We start from the raw sequence: 26697 nt of genomic DNA on the forward strand, positions 1-26697 counted from the left end.
TGAGGAATAACACGAGAAGGAAACTCACCCCATCCTCAATATTCAACCAGGAGGAAAAATGTTTTTTTTTTCTTTTATAGATCTTTTTTATTTGGTTTTAAATTATTTTTTTTCGGCTAATTACGTTGCTTTCCTTGAAAATACAAGGAAAGGTCAGGACGTTTTTGAGACAGCTTTGGTTTATTTCAGTGAAACATTTCAGACTCCCCCTCCCCAATAATTCTTTTTCCTTTTGTTTCACTTCAGTGGTTCAAAGCAGAGCAGTAAGTCAAATAAATTTACCAATGAAATGTGTTCCTCCTGTGGGGTGCACAGCTGGCTGCATCTGGCAGTGCGGATGTCTCCATTCCTTCTCAGGGCCAAGCTCAGAGATGCAGTCACAGCTCTCAGGCAACATTACTTTAACTGACATAGACATCAGCATTTTAAAGGAAACTTCATCTTCCAGGGCCCAGGAGGTGAGATGGGGAGGGGAAGAAATCAACATCATATAACCAAAGATCAAAAATGTTTGTGCCATTAAAAGAAAAACAAAAAAACCAACCAAACCCAAAAACTTAGTCAAATTCAGTTCTATTCTCTGCAAAACTGAATTTTTCTTGGGGGAAAAAAAATAATCTCAAGTGTTTAAAAAAAAATGCCCCAGTTTTGCTCATCCTGTCCTGCATTGCTTTCCCCATGGCTTTGGCAGATGTGTGGCCAAAATAAGCCAATAAGGCCATGGAGCCAAGTGCTACTGAGGGTGTCTGAGGGCTCTAGGCAAGGAGGTGAGAGCCCTGATATTTCTAAATGCACTAAAAACATACCTGTTATTATTAGACATTTACCAGCTCTTAATCACAGCTGGTAACTTGATATCCTCTAAATGTTCTGAGGCACCCTCTGATCCGGGCACTACCTGCTTGAAACCGAAGAGTGGAAAGGCAGAACAAATTCTGTGTTGTATTCCTCTTCCCCAGGGATGGGTGGGCAACCGATGGGGCTGAGATCTCCCTTGTTCAAGGGATATCTTCTTTTTCCTCTTAGAATAAGCAAATGCTTATACTGACCTGCATAAAGCCAGCACAGACCTCATCCTGCATGGCCAATTCAGTCTCCTCCATCCAAACTGAGGACAAGCAGTGGAACCATGACCTGGGCTTCCTGAGCCAGGTGGAAACAGAGCCTTGTTTCTTCTCTCCTTGATGAATCATGACTCATTTTCTCTTCCCTGCACAGCCCATGCCTGGTGACCTGGATGTGTCCCTCGGATGCTGGAGTGCAGGATCACATGCCTGTGGGAATTTTTAGCCTTCTCCAGGTGAGCATCCTAACCACCAGGCACAGATATTAACAGGGGTTATTGCTGTCTCTCTATGGTTTAAAAGATTATGGCTGTGCCACATGACATGGTGGCACCAGGATGGGTCAGAGAAGCCCGAACTTGCTCAAGAAAGCGAGGCCCTGGATCAGGCCCCAAGGAAGGATATTTCTTTTCCCTGAGACAGCCGGGTCACCTTGGTCCCAGGGAGCCCTTTGTGTGTCAGTGCAGGACAGATCACCACAATAACCCAAAGTCAGGATTGGCTTGGTTACTAAGGCACCTTTATTGCTGGTAATGCTGTCAAGGGGCAGCATCAGCCTGATGAGCAAACAGGCTGGGGCTGTTGTGAGACCCACTGTCACACAGCAGAGTGGGCAGGATGGGGGGCTCGGGAAGCAGGAAGAAGCTCCCTGTTCCCACTGCTGATGCCAGCAAGGCAGGAGGGGTGGGGTGGAAGGGGTCCAACACACATCCTGGGGTTGCTGGGGAGCCAAGGTTGTCACTGCTGAGCTAATTCAGTGGTCCCCCACTGACCCTATTTGAATTTTAGCCATATAAAAAAGCTGCAGAGTGTGTTTAAGTCTCATTCTGCACACCAGTGTAAACCAGAAGTCCTTCCCCCAAATGCATCAGTGCAAAGTCAGCCCTGAGAGAGAACCCAGCCATAGCTGGGCTTTCCAAAGCCTTTGCTCCTTGCTGGGCTCGGCTTTGCACCTTTAAACTGGACCCCAGACCTCCAGACTTGGCCCACATCCCAGACAGGACCAGTGTTGAGTCTTGGTCTCACCCTATGGTGAAACTGAGCCCCGCAGTCATTCCCAGCAAGCAGTGCCTCCAGGGAAGGGCTGTGCCACAGAGTGCCAGCGGGTCCCTCCAGGGACCATCACCAGGGGCTCTGTCACCTGATGCTTCCAGCTTAGACAGGAAGGTGAGAGAAACCAAAGCCACCTGTTTCCTGACCCCACCTCAGCTGAAATATGCCCACAGGAAGACATTAATGGCCAGCAGGAGAACAGCATTGGCATTGCAAACAGTCTTCCACAGGGGCTTTTCCTCAATGCTGGTGAGTCTCTGCTCCAGGGCAGCTCTCTCCTCCTGGGACAGGGTGGGCGTGGGGCTGGTGGACAGACCACAGAACCACAAATACACCATTTTCCAGCAGGGAGGCTTGGCTGCTGCGAGAGACAGACCAAAAAATGGGTGTTAGAACCTACTGGGACTTTCCCTCCCTCTTCCCACTAGTTTGGAGGTGCATTAGCCAATCTGCAGTGGGGTTTGAGAGGCACCTGGGGTAGGAGATGCAATACCAGAACGGGAAAGGGAAAGAGAAACGGAAACTTATCCCTCAACCATGTACAGCACAGGCTGATTACAGTCAGTTGATTGCAACACCAATCACTCATTAGTTAATTAAGAGACCTTTTCCCCCTCCTCCCCAACCCAGCTTCCATCCACTTTCAAAAATTCCTGACAGCATGATGGTCCATTTAGAGATATCCTGGCTTGTTTATTACACATGACATGCCAGGTGAAGTGTGTGTTTTAATTGTCAGCCCGGTGCTGTGTGTATTTCAGTGGCTGTTCTTTCCAAATATAACCTTTTTTTGAAATGCAGGATGTCATAGGGCCTTGAAAAAAGGTGTTACTCTGAAAAAAAACTCATTAAACTGTCAACTGCTGTGTTTTGCATTTCCTTCCCCATCATTACTAATTACCAAAGTACCAAGACACTTGTTTATAAAAATCTGAGCTAGTTAAGTGAAATAGGAATTGATAAGAACTAATAAATAATGCTGAATGACTGCAGTCAACCCAAAACTTATTCTACTGGTCAAAAAAAAAAAAAAATTAAGAGATTTCTTTAGTTGTACACTTCTGTTTGGCTTGACTGTAATTGGTACCAGTGTCCTTTGGACTGACCAGCTAAAGGAAGGAGTGAAGAAATCTTGTGTATGTGCCTTTACTCTGAGGTTTCTGCTCTGTAACCTTTGAAGGTTAAGCTGAAAACCAGAAAGCTGCAATTTTAAATAGATTTGCAGAATAAAGCTCTGTCCACTCTGAAAAGAACTTGCCTATGTAGCATCTCCTGCTACTGTTCTATCTCCTGACGACTCCTTAAGTTCATTTGACCCTTTGCTTTCTTTTTTATTGGATACCCTTGGCAGGACACACAGCTATCTAAGCTCTGAGTTTTAACCATGCCTCATATCCTAAAGGAAGATGAAAGATACTGCTGGCATTATGTAAAAGAGAGAACTGAGGCTTGTAAACATCCACAAAGTGCACAGGTCTGCTCCCTGGGTCTCACGGTCCCTTCAGATCGCGATGTTATTTTGACACAGCTTGTGGCAGCATCACTGGGTGAGTTTGGTCCCAGCAATGACGAGGACAGGAAGGGATGCCGCTTTCACATGCTGAAAGTTGCAATTACAGAGCCTGCCATGACTTTCATAGTGCTACTGGGAGCTGCTTGCTTTGGCTAAGGCTGCAGTAGTGCTGTGGAGCTCAGGGGCATCTTGGTGAAGCACACAAATTGATGCAGTGTCATGGCACAAAGCCCCAGTGTCAGTGGGGTGAGGGGCAGTGTCCCTGCAGCACAGACTTCCACCCTCCCAAGGGATGTTCCCAAGTGCCCATGAAACTCATCTAAGGAGTCCAGCAAACAGCTGAGTGTCCAGGCCTGGAGTGCTAAAATCAGCCTGTGACTTGGGCAGAACTGGACCAGGGTAGTTTGCATTTGTTCTAGGGAGGAGGAGGGAAAGCACTTTACTGAGTGGTGGGTTTTCTTTTTTTTTTTTTTTTTTTTGGCAGCTCTTCTGAACCATTTAGAGAATTGTAACATGAAGTGATGTTGGGAGGACCAAGAACCATAACTGCTGTACCTGTAAATACAAGCCTAGACTCCAGTAAATGCAACAGGTGGCCTCTCATGAGCTTTAGGGACTTGCACGAGGTCCTGGCTGTGCCCTCACATGCACATGAGCGTGTCTGTTCACAGACAATCACCCTACCTGTCTCCTCCTTGTCGCCTGACTCTGCACTGTTGACCAAGTTGTTCTCTCCATTGGCTGAATTGATCTGTGCTGCCTCACTCTTGCAGTTTTTCAGGTCAATGGCAGGTGCTTTTTTGTGTCTGGTCCACCAAGTCAGGCATGACAGCTGCAAAGTGGGACAGAGAACAAACAAGTTATTGCCTTTCAGTCCCAAAATGTCATGACAGTCACCTCCCTCTTTGGGGAGCACAGGTCCAAGATGGTGCTGAGAGCTATTTGGGATGATCTCCCACTGTCCCTCACTTCCCTTCAGCACAGGTGGTACCATCCAAACAGAATGAAAAAGCTGAGGAAAAGTGTGAATTAATCTAGTTTCTTTCCTTCTATTTTTTTTAAATAACCTGTTCCATCCCTGTCTCTATCAGGAGTAACCTTTTAGTAGACATTGAAGAAGCAGCTTCCTCTCTATTAGGCTCACATGATTGACATGAAATAATGATGATCTGCATCCTGAATGGCAGCCCTCCAGTGGGGAGGGGTAATAAAATCAGTGAAATAACAATTAAAAAAAACCCAAGATATCTCTCTGGTAACAGTCACAGACAGCAACTGTACCATTAGAAGATTTTGTTTTCAATTCTAGACTTCTAGAATTGGGCCAATACAAGATATTACCTCTCTCTGAAGTCTTTCAGTGAAAGAACCATCCAAAGCCACAGAGGACGATCAGCCCTGGCCAGGCTGCTGTGGCTGCAACCTCCTCTGCTTTACAAATGCGAAAAGGTCTGAAACTCTCATCCCAGAAGAAGTCTGAAAGTCTTCTCCTTCCCAGGAGTGCACACAGGGAGTGCACAGGAGGCATCAACTTTGCAAACCTCTCAGTGGTCCTCTGGCAGCTGTGGGGTGGAGTTACCCACCCCAGGGGCTCAGGGCTTTGGATTTAAGCTGTGGCTGCTTTGGCTGACCACAGCACACCAAGGAGGCTGAGGGCATCAGTGCTTCCCAACCCCTGCCTGCTCTGGCCAGGCCAGGCAGCAAGGACCACGCTCATCAATCCCTCTCAAACACAGCTGCCCACTGGCCTGTCCTCCTGTTCCACCCACAGCTGCCTGGCAGAGGGGTGCAGGATGGCACTGGGACAGTGGTGACAACAGGTCAGGCAAAGTCACACGTGTGCCTGAGCAGCAGCTGCCTCCCTGCCCTGCCCACATGGAAATGAACGTCTCAAATGGGTCACTTCCAAAGCAGCATGAGTTTAATCTTTGAATTTTACACACACAGATCTAGGCAGGAGTTTCCAGCTGACACAAAATGTTGCATAATTTCCAGAAGATTTATAGCTTTATTTAAATCATTTTCAACCAAGATGAGCACTGGGCAGGGCTAATCTTTCTTGTCATGATGTGCTAAATTGCTCTGATTTGATGATCCTCATCTTTCTCAGGGATTTTTTTTTTTTTAATCACTTAGGAAATGTCACTGGAACATAGCAAAGTTTCAGGGTACTAAAAGATTTCCAAAACTTTTTCTTTTCTCTTCTCTTCCCTCACATCACTGAATCACTCTCCCTTTACACTACAGCAAAATCTGGCAGGGCTGGGGTGTACCTGGGGCTCAGACTCCACCAGATGGAAGCAATTCCCAATGGAAAGCAGTATAGGCACACAGGTAACCTCATGACATATCATCCCACTGACCCACCCAGGGGCTGGTGCATCGATTATGGCCAAACAAAGCAAACCACCACCTTAGAGAGCTCCCTGGTGAAGCACCTCACCAACACTCCAGCTTTAAGCTCTCCTGTGGTGGGTTTTGGCTGACTGTATTTCTTGAGATCCCTCTTTCTCCTCTTTGCCACTACTAGAAGGACACATGAAGGGCAGAGCAGCAGCTCTGTGTGGCCATGGAGGCCTCCACAGGGCTGGCTATGCTTCCCTGGCACAGACTTCCAAAGGGATGGGATGGGGGAGGCAGATGATGGTGTTTCGCGTGCCTGAAGAAAGCAAGCAAAAGCATAAGAAGAATTGCTGAGAGGGGGGCTGTGTCAGCATAACTGGCTTGGACCTTGGAAATGCTGCCTGAGGCCACCATGCCCAAGGGCAGGGGAGTGGGAAGGAGCAGCTTGGTGGGTCCTGGGGAGCCCTATGGCTCTGCTCCCAACTGCAAAGCCTTGTGTGGACACTCCCTGGGAAGCCCTGTGTCCCCTCCTTAGTTTGCTCCTCTGTGAGTGCCTGGTTCCCACAGGAGCTGAGCGAGTTTGGCTCTCAGTGGCACTAAATGATGCTGTGGGAGCTTCAGCTGCAGCACCTCAGAGTGCACAGGGTGAGGTCAGGCCAGCCAAAGGGGGCTTGGTGCTCCTCCTCGGCTACGCACCAAAAGGAGCTACTGAAGCCAGACCTCAAGACACGGGGAAAACAATTCAACCCCAGAGTACATCAGGTGGAACTGCCAATCCATCAGCCTGTCTGGGTGAGCCCTGACACCTGAGGAGTTGACCTGCTGGTCCAGCATTTGTGCTTTGTGGGCTGTTCCTCTCCCTTTTCACCCTCACAGTCTCCTTGGATAAAGGAGTTTGCAAGAACTCAGCAAAGTTTTTCTTTTGTTGTTCGTAAACTAGAATAAATCCTTCTGTTCCAAAATGCCATCTGGCACCTGACAGTTGTGTTTCAGCTTCACAGTCTCAAATTTAATTGTAAGCTCTTTTGCAGGGTTTTCAAGGACAGCGTGACACAATATGGACTACCTACAATGAAGACATATGAACTCTGAAGCATACCAAACAAATTCCTTGCATACTTGTTTTCCAGCACAGCATCAATCACCACAGGGATGGGAGAACGTCCAAAACAGCAGGAGAAAATGCTACAGCTTGCAGTTCTCGGATTGTAATTCATTTAAAGCCAGGAACATTAGCTGTACCACTAAAACATCAGATACAAATCTCTTTTCTCCTTTTGCCCATTTACTATCTCAAAAGCATTGAGACTCAATATTTAAAGTTGTCCAGCGTAGATCCTCAGCCGGTGTAAAGCGACATAACTGTGCTCAACAGCTGTTCCTGCTCTTTGAAGGCAATGGAGCTATGCTGATTTACATCTGCTGAGGTATGATCTATCACTGTATTTCCTTGGCTTTGTCTTTTTGGCTTGTTTTTCTTTTCTTTTTGCTTGACAAAACAAATGACACAATTCCTAGCTCTTATACCATGTCTTCCATCATTCCACCTCAAAGCACTGCGGTTAAGAACTAGCAGGACTAGCCCTGTGTGATCCTTATGGGAGAAATATCTGAGGCTCACAAAGGGAACTGACTAACACAGGGGACTGGGAAGCACTGGCACTTCAGATATCCTCACCCAGGACACCCACTATCAGCCCATCAGGGGGACATACAGGCTCTTCCCCACAGGATTGCCCACTTCCATGCCACTCGAGGGAAATAATGGCCAAACACAAAGGCCTGTGCCAGTTTCTATCCAGAGAGCTGGAGCCTGACATGTCCACCCTGATTTCTACCTCCTGCCTTTCTTTCTGTCTTTGAGCCACCTCAGCACAGCCACAGGCTCACTGGAGATGAGGAGACAAGCCCTGCTTGCAGGGCACCATGAGAAACCACCCCACCAAGAGCGATGGTCCAAACCTACACCTGCACTCATGTCTGGGGTGAGTCTGACTGAGAAAAATAAAAAAAGCTGGTCTTAGTGCTGGCCACTCAGATTCCTGCCAGACAGGCAGTAACACTGTCTCCTACCTCAGCTTAAACCCCACACCTTCACTTTGACTGTTCTCTTTAGCAAGCTCTCCTCTCTCCCTGGCTCTCCAGATGTGCCTGGGGGGCCAGCCACCGCCCCTCTCATCCTTTGTTCCTCTGGGATAATTACATATAGCTGTTTCAGACAAAATCCTGTCCTCCCTGACCTTTTTGGCTCTTTGAAGGATATTTCAAATAAGGTGCCTCATATCCAGCACCTATAAACTCACACATTTCAGTAGAAATACCACTGAAAACATCCTCCGAGGAATCTCTTACGATCATAACCTCTCTTTCCCTAATTCTATTACAGTAGGCCTTCATCCTGAACTGCCCCTCCCGAAAGATGCTGTACATGTTTTCATACCTCTGAGGTCACAGCAAAAATCCTGTAGGTGCTGTGGCCAGTTTCTTCATTTCCCGGACTGTCAGTGTGATGCTCCCTATTCGCCAGTGCTGTGTTAATGCATCTTATCTTGCTGTTGCTGTGGGCAGGGAGCACTGCACATGTTTAGTTATCACAGGTCAGATGATGAGTGGGAACTCATTAAACCACAGTAATTAATTGCTGGCAACCATCTGGCCACCCCTGAGCAGTAGTGAACAACGTAAGCGGCAGAACTAATGCTGCCTCCTTGCCAGTATTTCTCTCTCCCATGTGGATCCTCTGATAGCTAATAAAAGCTGAGAGTTTATCTCCAAGCAGACACAAAGACTCTCTCTCTCCCCTCATCTCCTCTATCTGAGCACCTGTTTTCATGTAATCTTTAGGAGAGGGGTGTCTTTGACACCACTAACATTCCCATCAAACATTGATGGAACTGGTTAATGCTTTACAGGTTATGAGGAAGCAACAGATAGAAAATGCATGCAGTTAGACAGGAAAAAATAGGTCTTTTAAATCGATCCAGTAACCTTTGCTTAGAGGTGGATGGCAGTTTTGTTATATTGGCAGCTGCTTTAAAACTTGGGACTGGGAAGAGTTGCTTTAAGGTCTTATTATATAAAGCCTCCCAACTCTGCACCATTTTAATGTGCTAAGTAAAAGAAAGTTATGCTTCACTCAAAGTTATTAAATTTAATTGAGATCACATTGGGACAAAATGTTATTTTCCTAAATGCCCATGTTGCAAAAGATATTAATCTTGTTTGCCTGCAAGATTGATGCTGGCTCCGCTGAAACAGGCTAGATGCTACAATTAGATATATTTAATTCCTCCTCAGCAGTGCTCTGTAATATAATTTCATCTCCTTCCCTTTCTTCTTTTCTTTCTATTCCAGTTATGATGGGCTGTGGTGTCTGCCCAGCTCCAGGCACAGCATGGGAACTCACACTCAATTTGAAGCACTCAGTGCCCCAGAAGCATTAACACTATGCAACCTGGGGAATAGAAAGCTGAGGAGCAAGGGCTTCTTGGCAGCATATGCATTACACACCATTTCTTAACCATGGGAGGAAAAGAAAAGGGCAGATTTCAGAGATTTTTGGTAACCAAAGGGGGGCTCTGAGAAAAGGGTGTCACTGCAAGTCACTTACCTTTTCTTCAGGGATCGGTGGGGTGCAGACACTAATAAGGACGATGACAATCGCAGAGAGGACACAGAGGATGAGGGCAAAGTAGAGGTAGTGCAAGTCCTTTAGCACAGCTGGTCTTCTGTCCTCCTCACCACAGGATGGTGTGCTATAAATAAACTCGATGATCATCCGAACCAGACCAACAGCCAGCCCAACCATGAGGCCCCAGAAAGCACCCTGAGAAAAGCAAGCACAAAGAAAAAGTCACTGCATGTTACCTTTGGTTGTAGTTTTCCCTCTCCTCTCCCAAGACTTTTCATGCCTGGTGGAAATCCACACTGACATGCAACAAAGGGGGATTTTTTTTCAGTTAAAAATCCTCATTTTCTCTCTCTGTGCTTGAATGTGGGACAGATAGAACACGAACAGTGCAAGAATCTTCTCCTATTTCTCTAAACAGACTTTAACACATCATCCCTAAATTGTAGAACAACTTCTCTTTCGTGCTTTCAAATGAGACTGCCAAGAAGTGCCACTTGCAGTGACTTCTTGGAAGCAAACACACGCACTAGAGACTGGGCTAAGATTCACTAACACACGCCAGGGAAAGGCTGTCTCATTGTCACACTTTAGCAGGACTGGCTCTGAGTTTAAAGAGTCTCAAAGGCTAAGTGCTGAGGGGAGAGATATTTACTTATTTTATCAAATTAAATACACATATCAATTGGTTGTTGACATTTCACTTACAGGCTCATTAATCCTCTTGCAGAAGATTGCCAGGATGAAGAGAGCTGTGATGGGTGGGGCCAGATAGCTGGTTATGGACTGAATGTAGTCAAAGAGCTTTCCACTGTTGGCTGATTGAATGATTGGGATCCAGAGAATACTGATGACCACAAGAATGAGGATAAACACTCTGAAAGATGATGATAAAACTCTGTTAGCTCTGCAGGTGGTGGAGTCCACCTGAAAATGAAGTTTTGCAGCAAAACACACTCCCAGTTACTCTCAGGATTTCCTAAGAAAAACTCCAAAGGTCACTCTCAGGAACCTTTCCTTGTGTACACAGGAAAAGAGAAAATTGTTCTCTTCTAGGAAGTAATTCAACTCATTCCCAAAGGTAACTTCACAGTCTGAGAGTGAGCTGTGCTAAGACTTGCCAGTCGACATGCAGGAGAGATCCACAACAGCAGTGGACCCACAACCAGCCCTTCAGCCTGGTGAGTCCTAGAGAGAGAAATGATCTTCAGTGACCTTGCTCTTGGATGAGACAGAAAGAAGGAGCTGGAAGCTTGTGGAAACAATCTTTCTGCCACCTTTCCAAGCAGGTAATGTGCTCAGTCTCTGCTTATTAAAATTGGTTTTGGGTCTCAGGTGCATATTATAACCCTCCCTCACCTTTGCACTGTATGTTACAGAGGTTTATTCATATTGCTGAACAAGAGATAGAGCTGGGAGAATCAGCTTTGCACTTTTCACTGAAAAAAAAAAAAACCACAAAACAAAACAGGAGTAATTGCAATGTATCACTCCTGTCTGATGCAAAAATAATATTCTTATATAATATTCTTAAAGACCTCTGGTGTCAATGACCCCAGAGCACCTTTGGCTTTTCTAAAAGCTACATTTGAAGCAGTGTTTATAATAAGTTTAGAGAAGGCAGAGCTAATGGTCTACCCAGCTCAGTGATACACTCAGTGTTTCTCTCTGACCACGTCTATCCAAGATGAACCTGGAAAGCATAATGCTCTTTCCCAAGCTGTGTTCCTGCTCTATATTATAGGCACCAGATTTTTCTCAGTGAGTCCAGCCTGAAGAATTTAAATGCTGCAGTCAAAACAGATGATGAGAGGAATAAGACATAAATAAATGTAAGGACCTGCCCACAACCATCAGCTCCTGCTCTGAAGCCTGTCTGCGGATCCGCTGCCAGATGTCTATAACGAAGAGAGTGCTGCTGCTGTTGAAAATGGAGGTGAGGGAACTCATCAAGGCTGCCATCATCACTGCAATCATCAAACCCCGGAGCCCTGGGGGACCAAAAGAGGGAAGGAAAATCAGCACTAGACCATGGGCCCCTGAGCACTGGTATTTTCATCCCGATGTCTGGTAACTGCAGTAAGATTTCCACATCCTTGGGATGGATAAGGGCAGTCTGGTCCCCTCGTGCAAAGCTCATGGACACCTCCCCAGGTGTGTTTCTTACCATCAGGCATGAGTTCAATCACCAGTTTGGGGTAGGCAATGTTGGAACAACCCACTGCAGCTCCACAAACCCTTTTACATATGTCTGGGTCCACGCAGCCCACTTCATCTGTAGAAGACAGGAAAACAACAAGAAGTCAGTGTAAACCCCACTGAGCCACAGGTTGTTTAGTTAAAGGGAACAAATCCTGATGCTTTCTATGGCTTCATATAAATTCAGAGGTGCAGCTGGAATGCAGCTACAATGAGGGGAGCTGAACAGTATTTTACATCCTATAATAAAGGTAAAGCTTTGAGATGACATTTTGCAATTCTGTTCAGGGCACAGATAAAACTCTCCTGGATGTTGCATAATTGTAATCCTTCATAATTTGTCATTTGTGGGAACTGGATTGTTTCCATGAACCTGTCAGCTGGGTTCCCAGGGATGTTGCAGGCTAACTAAATCCTATTCAGGAAATCTGGGAGATAAGCACTTTCCTCCAAGAGTAGTCCTCCTAACCAAGGTATTCTTCTTGGGAATAGGCATGCTCTGGAGAAACCAGCAATGAGAGTGCCTTGGGAGATAACAGAGGGCTCTTTTCTATAATCCACAAGGAACTGAATGAATTTGTGTGGTAGATTGTTAAAACTCTCCAAAATACCTAATGAATGTATTTCCATAGGACCTGAAGGACAGCCCTCAGTGCTCCATGTATTTAATTTCATTTCACTGATTTCCTCAGACAGATCGATGCAAGGTCCACAGGGATGGAGCTTTATGGCCCCAATGGAAAATATGCCCCATATGGATACTCCTACTGACTTCTACCACTGTGGGAGAACTGGAGGTGGAGGAAGGGCGTGGGAACACTAGGGTACAACAGGAATCTATATGAGCACATCTGCAGGACAGCAGTTCCTAAAATGTAAAAATGCTGGCAGACCTGTGTGGGATTAGTGGTCCTGGCAGATACGAAGCCCTGTGGCAAGGAACACAGGAAGACTTACCTGGGTAAAGAGCTCTGCTGATCATCCCTGGCATGACAAGGAAAAACATAGGGAAGATTTTCAGATATCCTCCCAGCACCGATCCACCTTTGGCATGGGAAAGGTTCTTGGCAGAGAGAGACCTCTGGACTATCACCTGCAATCAGTGCAGAAAGGGAACAGAGAGTAAAAAGGAAGCACAACAGAGAGAGAGCAGGATCCATCCTCTGTCTTTCCTTCTCATGGATGACTTTCATCCGACAGGATCCCAGGGTGTTTCGCGTGCCAGTGGCAACTTTCCCACCTCAGTTGACTGCAGCCTGCTGCCACTGCTCCAAGCTCAGTGCACAGGCTACAGGAGAGGGCAGCGTGGAAATTTCCTTTAGAGGAATAATTTCGCCCTTGACTGAAATGAAGCCACCTTGAGGGCTGGAGACAGCAGCTGTATGGCAGCAAGAGACACGGAATGAAGCAGACTGTAGGTGATTTGGTGGTGGGGTTTCATAATTATCCCATCCTAAAGTACAGAAGCACCGTGTCTTGAGAAACACGTACAGATTTCCTTGTTTGTAGCTTGAAAAGGAATAAGAGACATGAGACATCTGCGAATATGAATGGCTTGTCTGGAGGTCTACACAAGGTCACTGCAGAGCCAGTTGAAGACCCACATTTTTATACCCTTGTCATGCTAACTGCATGAAGACTCCCAGTACTCACCAGACCATAGTGGAATAAAGACAGGAGAAAATAACCTGTTCTCACTGCATTAAGAAGTGCACAAAATTAGCAGCTTGCTGAGAAGGCAGAAGGAGTGAGATATTCTGGTCTAGACCAGTAAAATGGTAGTAACTCCTGCACAATGACACACAGGTAATTTTTCAGCTCATAGATCCACAAACTGAGGACTGGGCTGAAAGTAACAGCATGTTGGTTCACCTGCTGAGGGAAAGACTTTCCTTACCTGGTCAGTGCACCAGCACCAAAGAGCCAGCACAGAGAGACCAAATATAAGGCCAGGCCAAGGAATGTCTCCTGTGATGGGATCCCTGAACAAATGAAAGGCATCTGCACGTGGGAGGTGACAGGTCGTGTTTGGGACTGTGATCTTGGGTATTGCTGTGCTGTATTTCTCCTGAAGTCCTTCATACCAGCCAACTTTCTCAAATCCTGAAAAGAAAATGCCAGTGATTTAAGGACTGGTACATCCTGCAAAGTTATTATCTTATCTGAGTCTCGTGATTACTTTTTTCTCTTATCTTCCTCTTATCTCCTTTCTTTTCATTCCACCCTTGCTTTTGGCAGTCAGGGTTTCTACAGAAGTCAGTTGGATTTTGCCCAGAGTCCTTGTGGTTTAAATAGTGCATCCTGGAAAAGGATCAATGCTGGAAAATCTCCATGATCCTAATCCTCACAATGTTCTCAGCATCTTGTCTTTACTCAGACACCCTCCAAGAGCAAGGTATGACATGAAAAAAGATATACCTATATTTCTGATTGCCAAGGAGGTTTAAAGCAAAGACTGATGATGGTCAGTCCCTTGTTGCTTTTTATTTTTTTACAGTGCTCAGTTACGCCCACATGAATCCACAGTAACTCCCAAAGTCAAGAGTGAAAGTCAGCAGGATTACTCTGAACTGACATGAGCTTAATGAGAGCTGAATTTGACTCTGAGAATGTGATGTTTCAAAGCTCTTTGGCAACTCCAGCGAGGTGAAGTTATCCAGAGCCTCACCTCCATACAGTTAGTGCAAAGGATGAAGCAAGACTGATGACTTGGAGGATAAGAGCTGTGCTGGCACCACTTCTGTGCGTGGTTAAAACTCATTTCTGCACCACACATGAAAGGGTGAGGCACCCTGCTAAGGTCTGATGGCCTTGGGACCATTAAACCCTTACCTATGAACATGAGGACCAAAGCTCCCAGCACCATGATCACGGTCTGCAGCACGTCCGTGTAAATCACAGCTGTTAAACCACCTGCCAGGAGAACCAGAGACAACAGGCAGAGTGTGTCACCACGTACAGGGAAACAGGTACCTCACCCAGAAAAAGGCTGTCCTCGGCCTCAACTCTGTGATTTCAGGACAGACCCACTTGGAGAAGCTGGCACTGAGCTGGTCCCCAGGAGCCCACAGCTGTCAGAAGCCCTCCCATGAGGAATGGCCTGAAGGGCTTTTCCACATTCATGAGAGAACTCAGAGGCATTTTAACATCCTAATAGCTAAAGGTGGTAATTTTGCAGAACAAGAAAAAAATAGCAAATACGGGCAGTGGGATCTGAGCACCTTGTGCAGTGTTAGGAAATCCTCTAGAAAACAGTGATGTTTCCCCCATTCCAGTTTCCCTTGGGCCAGGAGGGAATAGCCATAGGTCTCCAACAGCTGGGAGTGATAGGACAGGTACTACCAGCAACCAGGGCAATCTCTCCCTCAGACCAGGCCCTGAACACTTTCCCCTATGTAGGAAATGAAAAACTTATATCTGAGGCTCCAGTTTATAACGTTTCCTTTAAAATCAGCTATTTACCAGCTATGGTGTAGACAGCAGTCACTGCTAGCAAGACCACAGTGGACAAGTAGAGGTTCCAGCCCAAAGAGATTTGGATGAACAATGCTCCGGAAAAAATGTCTGTCTGGAATAAAAAAACCCAAGGGCAGTCTGGCATTAGTGGTGCTTCGTGCGAGTGAAATCTAATAAAGCAGCTTGCAGCCCTCTGCGGCTGAAAGCGTCGACGAGGGAGGACGCCACGAAGGTGAAGAGGAGGACAGAGCTGTTGGGGCTGTTGGCTGTGAACCCTGTTCTGAATAAAAGGAAAAACTTTCCTTTAGCTCAGAGCTCTCGGGATCTGAGAGCTGGGGGAGCGTGAGGGTAAAAATCAAGGACCTATGCCAAGGGACCAAAGTGTCATCAAAATAGAGATGATCTTCATGTCACAGAATCCTCACTGGGACAGACAAGCACTGGTGGAAATTGTCACTCCTTTTGCTGACTGTGAAGACATTCATGGGCAGGAGAGCCCATGTATCCACAGGCATAGGATAGAAAGCAGAGATCACATTCTTCCCAGGACTACATCCTGGTGGGTTAGTGGCCAGGAGACACTCCTGCTTGAAAGACCCCTACAGAATCACTGGTGTCTTACACCACGATTTATTTATCTGAAAAGGTCAACAGCTTGCTTTTCTGTTCATGCAGTTCATCCTACCAGAATGACTCCAAAAAAACAGGTTATACCTGCTGAGGACCTCACTAGAAATACAGAGACTCCCATTGGCTGTGTTTTGTTTGGACCTTTTGGCAGAGAGAGTGGCACCAGAAACTGGGTGAAACGGGGAATTACACAGATAACATCATTCAAAACTGAAGAAGGTGATATGGGAGATATTTGTGTTGGGAAATCAGTTTGAAGGACACCGAAAATCTGGAGTGGAGTGAGATGCAGGTAAAGAGAAATTTTCCAAGGGAGACAGGAGAGACAGGGCAAGAATTCCATTTGCTGTGCCTGAAATTAGCACCTTAAAAGGACCCAGTGCAACCCCTGCCCTCTGCAAACCTGAGACAGGACTAGCACAGCCAGTACACCACAGGAATCACGGTGCCTTCTGGGGTTTCACTTCCCAGCAGGAAACACAAACACCTCTGTAGCCAGGCAGGATCAGTCCTCTGACAACACTGCTTATTGAGATACTCTGTTTTCTTTGCAAGCCAAGAAGGCTCTGCAATGCCCTAGTTGTTAACCTATGTTTGGGCAGAAAGCACAGGGAGAAAAATCCTTCTTGTAACCAACTGCCTGCTGTCCAGCCAGCCGCTAAATGAGCTCTGCACAAACAATAGCACCCCTTAATAGAAAGCACCTGTCATGCCCATAAACTCCACCAGCCACATCCATCAGCCACGCGTGAATTGGCTGCACGGAGGAGAAACCACTGAGATGAAACAGCACCGAGGGGGGCCAGGGTCCTGCTCTGAAAAGCACTGGCAGATTCTGCTCTGCTGAAGGTCATTCTGAAAGACAGCTCTGCTTTTGCCACACGGCTGTGTGGCTGTGCACACTGTGGGCTGTGGCAGGAGAGGTCTTCCATTTACCCCCCAATGGGTAAGGAGGCTTCAAATGCCTCTTGGCAAGACTTCACCCAGGGCAGTGCTCCAGTCTCAGAGAGCAAAGCTCCTGGTGGCAGTGGTGACAGCAATGGGTGACATGACCAAGAGCTGCCCATTAGAGGAGCAAATCTATCCCACCCTTCCAGCCTGGAACTCCTCTTCATGTCCCTCCCAGGACCTGAGACATGATAAGCCTGGGAGAAGGACTGTGAAACCAGCTGCAAATCTCCAGTCAGTGCTTCCCAAGGCAATTTGGCAACTAAATACCGCAGTAGGGTCTAGTGAAAACCAACTTGTACTGGCCTTGGGACAATGAGCTGGAGACAAAGGACTGACATTTTCAGTCCCTGTAATGGACTCTGAAATACCGTCCTCTCCCTCCAAGGGCATAGGTAGTTCTTAGTATCTGAGCATAAATTCTGCTTCTGTATGAATGGCATTTAAATGGGGAAATGCCCCGTAGCTTACACTGCTTTTTGGTTACCAGCAGGGTACAATGCTACAAGCAATCCAGAAAAGATGCTGAGTTTTGCCTTAAGCCGGAACACTGTACCCTTTTCGTACAACATAAGTGATAGAAAGAGAAAGAAATAGCTATAACATACCTAAATGCTGAAAACTCAGCTACAAGAACAGCAGCAGGTTTATGATAATTTAATAGAGTTTCACCTCTACAAGATGCAGCCAGCCAGATTCTCAAATGGGGTAATGCTGCCCTTCCTCTGTCTCTATTGCCTCAGGTTTGATCTGATAGAAGAGGAAAAGCAGGCAGACAGCTCGTGGTACTTACACTGTTTAGTAATTAGCTGCACCTCCCTGTAAAGTTCTCACTGTGTGTTGCTGTTTAATGAGGGCTCTCTCTCCTAGGATAGGTCTCCGTGATCAATACAGAGGCAGGTGTTTACCTGAGCAGAGCAGCACAAACACACTGCTGTTGTTTCTGGGAGCTAAGCTGGTCCTTTCAAGGACATCTGAGTTCTCCATGAGCAGCCCTGAGTTGTACCAGGATGACCTACCTCCGCCCTAGACACAAGGGTTCATGTTCAATTGGATACATACGGATATCTTGGTGAATATGTAGAGAATCAGGGACAGTATGGACATGTAGATTTGTATCCTCTGCCCTCCAAATCTCTTCTGCAGGTACTCAGGCATGGTGACTACTCCTGCTGCGATGTAAACAGGCACAAAGATCCAGCCAAGAGCCAGAAGTGCCCAGGTGGCCTGTTAAAGAGACAGAACATAAAGGCACATGATTCAACATATGGGAACAGCTTTTCCCTCTGTTCTGTCAGTGGACATCCTAAGAAAGCACAAAGGTACAGTGCCATGCAATGTATTGGAGAAGCAGTCCAACTTTTTCTTCCTCCACTGGAGGAATTATTACAATTCAGTTAGAAGCTTTTGAAGTTCTTCTCTTAAGCCCTGTGTCTCTCTGTCATGGGTGGCACATCCTGTTCCATCTCCTGATCTTTCGGTCAAGGTGGTGTGTCTGTTTGCTGTGGCTCTCTGAAAGATGGTGCTGTATTTGGTGGCCTTTGAGGCCACTGATGCTGTGTCAGTGAAGAGTTAAGTGATTCAGAGCAGGATGGGAGCATCTGTTTATTGCTTGATTAGCAAGTGATGAGGCTGAGGCAGCAGACTGTCCCTGCGGAGCATAAAAATAAGCAACAGCAAGACTCTGCTGGGATGTTCTCCTTGCAGGCTGACACAGATGTGCTTCTGTCACTGGTAGATAAAGGGGCAGTTCAGTTGCTCTGCCACAGGTGAAGAGTCTTTTGGAAGGTGTAAGGGCATCTCCCACTATGTATTTTTTCTCTGATTCCCAGCAAAAGCCCAAACAGGGGAACTTGAAGGTAAAAAAAAGTAATTGGATTATCAAACCTCACCCTCTGGCTGTCTTGGGCCATTACCTTTCATCCAAGTACCTTACATTAGTCCAGATTTTATTTCAATCAGTTACTTAAGTTTTCAGAAAAGAAACTGATCCCTGTGAGCAGAGATTGTGACTGATTGAGGAGAACAGCCATGGCTCCTGCAGTGACAGAGACTGGCTGAGGTGAAAGATGCTCATATGATCCCTCTGGCTGAGTGATGTCCCATGATAAAGGCAGAGAATAATGGCATATCTAAGGTGCCTTTCCACTCTGAAAGAAATTAATCTAAAGTCATGAAGTTAGATTTGCCCTGACATACAATCTTGTCTTCATGGGCTTCTAAAGTGACTTGAATAGATTTCCTAAATTACAATATTGGTATGTCCTATGTGTACCAGACTGAACATAGTCTCTGGTTTCTTCACAAAGGACTTAAAGGTGATCTTAATGGTCCAGAAAAAAAAACAAACAGTCCAGTGAATAGATATCCCAGGAAAGAGCTTTCGGTGGGCCCTGCCTGTGCTGTGGCAAGTACCCAGCACCATTAGCACTCTCTGCTGATGTAGACAAGAGATTCAGAGTTAAGTGAGTGATGTTTATTGTGAGGCTGGCACTAATCTCACTCCTCATCACTGCAGCTGAGAAATTTCATTAGCATTGCACACAAAGGGCCTGGTTTTCATGCTCTGTGTGGTGTCAGTGGCAATTTTCCAGGCCACTTCCACGGGGCAGAATCAGACCTGCCTTCACACCCAGATGTTCTCCCCAGAGACGCCACATGTTGGCAGCTGACAGGTGAAGGCAGTGTTGCTGATTCTCATGGATTTACACTGAATTTAGGAGAACATGCTGCCTTTTTTTTTTTTTTTTAACTCCCTGTACCCAGAATCCTGTGATTATCCAAGTACCTTTCCAGCATTCGTTATCTTTTATTTTAATCTTCATAAGTGCAGACTAAAGCTTAAAATTATGGCCACGTGCTTCTGAGAAGGTTAAAGAGCTAATAATTCTAGTGGATTCCACTTAAACTAAAATAAAGATCTCACATTTTCAAGGCCCTCAGAATATCTGGAGGCTTCTCTCATGAGGCTTGAGCACTTGTTGCTGCTGATACCGTTAAGCACCTGATTTTGGAGACAAACACACAGACAGTGACATCTTAGTTGACAGCAAAACTGACTTACATTCCACTCAAAGGCCCCAACAGCAAGGCCCCCAGCTGCTCCAGTGCCCGCCAGGCCGATGAATAAGCCACTGCCCACATTGCTTGACATCAGGGATGCCCCAATCTGAAACACATGGCACAGGAACAAAGCCCACAGAGTCACCCTGAGGAACTTCAATATCAGCCCAAGCATTTTCCCCTTTTCCCAGGACTTCATCTCCTTGTAGTTAGGTAGCTGGATGCTGATGGACAGTTGAGTTTTCCTTCACCTTCTGAAAAAAACCCCTACATTTTTGTATCTTAAAGTACGTGTGCCTGCTCCCTTCCACTGCCCCCACCCCAACACAAAGCTTAACCTCAGAATCAGGGCTCACTTTGTCAGTGGTTCTCCTGAGACACAGGCCCGTTGTGGGGAGAACAGCAGGGTGAGGGAGGTCTGGTGTCAGCCAGAGATACCTCAGTGTCCATGAAACGTGACGGATTTCTCCATTCCCTTGTTAGTCAGCCAGCAACATGCCTGCTCCGACCTTGCTGACCCTTGCTCTACCTCCCTGTGTCTTGCTGACAGCCCCTTTTTAAGTCTTGCACTGAACATGGGTGGTGGTGGTTCTCACATCCACGGTGACAGGAGCGCTCCCTCAAAGCTCCTCCTAAGGGAGGAGATCCCTGAACCGTGGCATGGATGGTGTTAGAAACATGCAGGTCTTCTGTGTTCAGTGTGTGTGTTCGAAGCGATCCAGCTCTGCAGGAGGCTGGAAAATGCTAATGGCTCAGGTTAACTTCAACTGCAGCTGTGGGCATGGCAGGCTGTCCCTGCCATGGCTCATTGACACCCTAATTGGGAGAATGCCAGCTCTAAGGCTCCTTAAACAGGGCAAAGGCTATCTGACTGAATTACTATTTTTGTTGGCACAAAGCCTCACCTCCTTTCTTTATGCCAGCATCAAGTCTCTCTCAGGGTCAAATGAGTTATTAAAAGGACAAGTCAAGCCCTTTTGTCCTAAAGTTTGCTTTTAGGCACATCACCTAGGAGGTGCTTTTCTCTCCTTAGTATTGCTACATGTGAAATAAGGAATGATAGAAGTTGATCTGATTCTCACCTTTGAGCAAGGTAAAACATTAATATGACATCAACACCCACATTGACTCCTGCTGGCAGCTCTGCCTCCTTGTCTGGGAAAGCTCTTGATTAGAGAGCTGGCTGCTGCAACATGAATTAGCAACTGGTGTTCTCAAGAAATGTAACCAGTTTTCCTGATATGTAGATCAGACACAGAAATAGAGAAGATACATGGCAGAGGAGCAGCAATTTAATATCAGGGTTCAGTTGAGGTTGCTTAATTCACAGCTGAAATCTGTCACTCCCATTAAAAAAAAATAATAAAATACATGTAAGCCAGCCTTGAACTCAAGGTGGAGGCCACAAGGAGCTGAGCCTGCAGGAGTGCTGCAGAGGTGGAATCAGCTCTGACAAACAAAACTGGAAAGGGAACAGCATTAGAGGTTGCTTTGAACCTAAAATTGTTCCAAAGAGCCAAGAGCTGACCTGTACCCAACAGACTCTGTGGCCACCTGTGGCTGGAGCCAAAAGCAGTGAGAATGTTTTTGGGTTTGTTTTGGGGCTTTTTTAATAGAAGGGGGAAAAAAAAAGAAGAAAAAAAAAGAACAAAATTGAGGAAAAAATGTTTCATTTTAGTATCTTTTAATTTTCCCCCTCCTAATTAGAGAAAACCATCAAGCTAAGTATTTTCAATTAAATGTCACTTGGCTGAGACAGTAGAATAAAGAACATTTAAGAAATGACAGATTTTAGAGAGGTGTATGTGTCTCTGATGGAGCAGACTGAAAATCTAGCCTAGTGAATTTATGGGCAATGCACAGCCAAAGTTAAAAAAAAGAAAATAAACCAGTGTTTTGGTTGAGAAGTGCATTCCGTAACCCACGACTCACTGGAGAGAGATATATGGGTTATACAGAGTCTGGCATTGGCTGAGAAGAATCTTTATTCCTGTAGTGGTTTTATTCCTTTCAAACTTTAAATTATCTTTGTATGTACCTTTCACTCCCAAGAAGAGGTGCCTTCAATCCATTATTTTTTTCTTCATAGTGAAGATTTATACTTCAGTGGTTTGAAGTTTATATCCCTTACATTGTTAGTCAATAAACTCAACTTTGCTCTAAAGAGCAAGGGCTCAGAAAGTCCTGGGCTTTGGGATTATTTTTTCTTCAGTCTCTAAATGCTTTTTTACTGGATAGCACATTCCTAGATTACCTAATGCTCTCTTGACTTGGGTATAACTATCTGTGGTGGGTTAGGGCCGAAGAGTTTCAAACCCAGCTAGGCTGTCAGCACTCCCTCACTTCCATCAACAGGAACAATTTCATTGCTGTCTTTAGCAGAGAAATTGAGAGTTGGAAAAATGTGAAGATGCTGAGCTACCCTTTTAGCCTGGTAGCCCATTAGCAAAGCTGAATAGGCTGATCCCTGATGGATCCTTCATTTGTCCTCTTCAACTCGAGAATATAGTCAAAACATGTAGGGACTGGGTCTCCTCACCAGACCTGCCCTCCTTGCATCTGGAATTGCTTTCAAACCCTGAGAAACAGAGGGGTGTGTTTCACTCACAGGCCACCAAGTCATGGACCGTCCAGCGAGGAAATAGCCTCCAATGGTCCCCCGGCTTGCTCGTATCGATGACTGGAAGCACAGGAAAAAGAAAAGTGTTTTCCCCCATTCACCCACCCTCGAGTCAGACCAAGCCAGGAGAATCCTTAATGCTTGGTGTCAGCATCAGCTCCAAAAGTTTCTTTGTGGATCTGTTAAATACACAAGGGTTTGCCCACTGCTTCTACTACTCCCTGTCTAGGTTTCTGATAGTCCAACTTCTTTGGAAAGAAGCTGCTTGTCACCTGTTTAATAACTTCTCCTTGAATGTACCAGTTGGGAAAGAAAAAGCAGTTCAGCCAGCTAGAACACTACATGTCTCCGTGACAGAGGCCTTCACCAAACAACATGAACAAGTACTTAGCAACAATCTTTCCAAAGATTTTGAAGTCCCATTTCAGTCTTCTCCATTCCAACCCTGGCTTTTCTTTTGCCTCCTGTCTGCTCACGCCCTGATATGAGATTGCTCTGCAGCACAGGAGGTAAACATCATCCCCAGAATGACCTCCAGGGGATGATCCCTTGGTTGTCCCCATGTGAGCTGGGAGCGAGGGCTCACAGGAGGGTCACTGCCACCCCTAAACTTGCTCAATAGGCTCTGGGATAACAGTATGAGCAGAGGATGCCATTTGCAGGCAAACATCTTTGTACCCAGGAGGGGTCCAGGGAGGATCTAAGTGTCTCTGCCTCGGGTAGACCCAAACCCAGTCCCCTCGGGGACTCACCCATATCCCGACGGTGAGGACGAAGGCGAAGTACAGAACCAGGACGGTGATGTCTGCCACTCCAAAGGCTGCTGCCGTGTCCCCTGGCAGCGCAGGCAGCTCCGTGGTGGCTGGGATGAGTTGGCTCATGGCTCTGAGCAAACTGCTGATCTTCTCGCTCAGACTGGACTTTGCTGCACACTGGCCTTCATTGTTTCCCCTGTAATAATTAACAAGCTGAAGAAGGTGGGAGTGGGAGCCAGGCAGGGCTGTGGCTAACGTTTTCCAGTAGAGGCTTAGTCTCCATGGTTCATCAGTGAGGACCTCAACATAGCTCTGTGGCGTGAGGATTCCTCATTGGTGACATCCACTCAGCAAACAGGCAAAGGTCACATTGCCTTGTTCCCCACCCCAGTTTCACATCACTCTCCCTGCAGCATCCTACAGGAGAAAGTTCCTCCTAAGAGGAGCTGCCTAGAGGGGAGTTGGTCTTTCTTCCTAGTGGGGGTGGTGAGAATGTGGTTCTCTGCAGGCTGGGTCAGCACCAGCACCCACATCCCAGGGACAGGACCAGCTACACCAGTGCTCCCTTTCCTCACTCTGTGTGCTGCCTCCTTCCCCATCCTGTGCTGCAGCTCAGGGATTTGTCTGTGCTGCAGAGACCTGCAGCCACAGTGGGCAGACAGCAGACAGAGAGCAACAGGGTAAGTGGAGGGAGGAGACAGCTGAGTTTCCTTGGCAGGCTCTCCAGCGTGCACGTGGCCAGCAGAGAAGGAGTTAAATGGATTGTATGACAAGCAGAGCCCAAGTCAGGTCACCTGCATGAGTCGGGGAAGCTGCAGTGGCAGCAGGAGCAGCAGCTGTCCTGGGGCATGGGCAGGTAGGAGGGGGCTGACCCCTGTCACAGAACAAACTGTGAACCATGGGTCCTTCTCACTGTCCCACCAGCTCCCAGTGCAGCAGAGACATTTCTCTGCCTGGTATGAGACAAGATGGGGGGACACCCCTGAACCAGGGCACAGGATGTGAGTCACACAGCCCCTCTGCTCCTTTGCTGGGACAGCTTGGGGAGGATCACCCACCGTTCCTATCCCATTTGGCAGAGTCATTCCAGAGCTGGCTGTGGGGCACAAGCCTTCTCCAGGCAGACCCCAGACCTCAAAGCAGAACCATCTCCTACCTCCCCCACCGTCCACCACCCATGGTCCCTCACCACATGACATACCACAGAGGACATTTTAAACTTCAGTGAGCTTTGCTTGTTCTTGGTTTCAAGGGAGGCAACAGAACCTTTCTCTCATTTTGCTTTATCCCCCTCTCTCCTAGAGTTTTCTTGCAAATGCTGGCTACCTACTTGCTCGTTAATTGCACTGCTAACATGAAGCCCACATCCACCCCTGCTCCCCAGTCTCAGGCTCCCTGGGAGCAGTGCCTCCCCATAGTCTCATTATCCACAAGAGGCTTTTCAAGACTGAAATGTTTCAACAAGCTGAAGTACAGTTACCAGAAATTAAATATCTGGAAGCCTAAATCCCCAGGTGTAAACAGGCAGCTCTCTCTGCACAGAGCTGATTTACACTCACCCACACACTTCTGCCTCTTAATACCACAGCACCTGAAAAAGACAGTTGCCTAATCCTGAAATGCATTAAATACCTGCTCAAGAAGCAAACACAGCCAGTATCTCCAGTCTTCCCAAACCAGGAATCCTCCTCCACATAGCAAGCCCAACTCACAGCACCTGCATGACCCAGCCCTTCAACCCACCTTCCCAAGGTGCTGTACCAGCACCAATTAACCCTTGCAAACACTTGCAAGCTTGCACCTTGAGCAGTAAATGCATCCAATAAGCCATTCCCGACAGCTGTGAGCTATCACGAGTCCATTTCACCCACCAGTATGGCACTGGCTTGTGGTGGCAGGATGTTGCTGCACTGACTGGGTCATCCCAAACCCTAGTGGCCAACTCCACTGCTGGTGCAACTGGGTGGGATTGCAGGGGCTGCACTTTGAGCACAGGTGATACCTTCAGTGCACCTGTGGCCGTCCCTTCCTTTGCAGCTCCTCGGTCCTGTCCGGGCAGGAGCTGCTCCGCTCCCCGCTCCTGGGACAAGCTGCAGAGGTGTGCTCCTTTCGGGGTTTTCTGTGGGGCTGTGACTGAGTCCCTGCCCACATCCAAAGGGATCATGCATTCCAGTGTTGTGTGACACTCACCCTGGCTCCTGGCCCTGCCGCAGGAGCCCCAGGCAAGAAGCACAGAACACAGGGTGGGGTGCACGGCTCCGCGGGGTCCCGGCAGCAGGACAGTGCTTATCTCCTGCTCCATGCTCTGCTAAGTCAACACTGGTGGCCATCCACCCCCAGGAGATGTGGTGCTCCTTGCCCTGGGAACAGAAGTGGGAATTCGCATACCCAGGAAACAATAAAAATTCGGCACAGCTGACAAACAAGCAGCCCTTGGAGTCAGAGATACGACAGCAGCGTAAGCCCGGCAGGTGCAAGCAGGCACATCTCTGTTGATTCAGAGGGTGGCACACACTGCCTCTCCCACTTATCTCCAGGGGCCTGGTGAGGCACCTGGAATGTGGTTACCTGCCATGGTAAACCCACCTTCCTCAGAAGGCAGAGGGCTCAGAGCCCCTTGGTCTTGTAGGCAAGGCTGCATTTTGGTTGCCCAAAGCAAAAGGACAATTTGGTTTATGTTGCCTGCGTTGGTGGGAGTGGTGCTGGTGGCAGAGGAAGTACCAGGCATGATGGAGAGGGGTGAGCCAGTGAGCACAGGGCACAAAGATGTTGTGGGGTGTCACCCATGGCAGGAACAGGCACTGTAGAGGTGTTGGCTGTACTCAAGGGGGTAACTGGCAAAGAGGGCTGAGCTTAGGAACACAGATCTCCCTCTTCTCCCCTTCTTCCTCCTGAGACATCACTCTTGTAACTTCCAAAGAACCTTTCCTCCTCCCTTCAGGACTCACTTCCTAGTGCATACCTGGCTTCATGCAGTCTTTCTGTTGTCTTTGTGACGGCTGAGAGCAGGTAGAGCAATCAGGGGGCAGAAGGCAGCCCATGAAGCTCAGATGGTGGGGCTGGGACTACCTTGTCTTCTTGGCACTGAGCCCCGCATCCACAGCTTCTCCCAGCCCTGCCATGATGCCTGGCAGAGGTGTGGGGCAGGCTGCAGAGGAGCAGCAGCCCTGTAAACCCCACAGCTTAAGCAGTACCTGGGAGCTGCAGTCAGCCTGCAGCACTGTTAATACGCTCTCCTCTCCTTGCAGCAGAAGTGACAGGACGTTTAGTGTCCTCTTGTGGAGTGTGAGCCCTCGCTGCTGTCACAGCGGCTGAGAATGAGCCCTTCAGGGACTGGAAATTGTAAGTGGCGTTTCAAAGTGTGCAGCTCGAACAAAAAATAAAAAGGTGCTGAAGAGCAAGTGTTTTTAGGGCAAAGGATGCTC

The 26697-nt window shown here is 47.2% G+C and overlaps 1 protein-coding gene and 1 long non-coding RNA gene across 3 annotated transcripts; one reads left to right on the plus strand and one right to left on the minus strand.

The window, feature by feature from the left end:
* Positions 1-4: 4 nt before the first annotated feature.
* Positions 5-23489, minus strand: SLC5A9 (solute carrier family 5 member 9). 2 transcript variants are annotated; one of them, XR_010432845.1, is made up of 15 exons: positions 23270-23481; positions 22506-22577; positions 19899-20003; positions 17897-18061; positions 15263-15368; positions 14633-14713; positions 13698-13903; positions 12758-12893; positions 11769-11876; positions 11442-11592; positions 10310-10478; positions 9584-9799; positions 4315-4462; positions 1050-2478; positions 5-441 (listed from the first exon to the last, which is right to left on the minus strand). XR_010432845.1 is itself a non-coding variant. In XM_064665288.1 (14 exons), exons 1-14 carry the CDS (start codon positions 23396-23398, stop codon positions 2270-2272), a joined length of 2001 nt encoding a protein of 666 aa, XP_064521358.1. In that variant the 5' UTR covers positions 23399-23489; the 3' UTR covers positions 5-2269. The 2 variants fall into 2 exon arrangements, 1 of the variants encoding a protein (XP_064521358.1); XM_064665288.1 differs by having other exon boundaries at positions 5-2478; positions 23270-23489.
* Positions 10413-12061, plus strand: LOC135419143 (uncharacterized). Its single transcript, XR_010432847.1, has 2 exons — positions 10413-10890; positions 11346-12061. It is a non-coding gene; the product is annotated as an uncharacterized LOC135419143 (long non-coding RNA).
* Positions 23490-26697: the final 3208 nt, after the last annotated feature.

The sequence above is a fragment of the Pseudopipra pipra genome, chromosome 9, assembly GCF_036250125.1.
Source record: "Pseudopipra pipra isolate bDixPip1 chromosome 9, bDixPip1.hap1, whole genome shotgun sequence".
Lineage (NCBI taxonomy): Eukaryota > Metazoa > Chordata > Aves > Passeriformes > Pipridae > Pseudopipra > Pseudopipra pipra.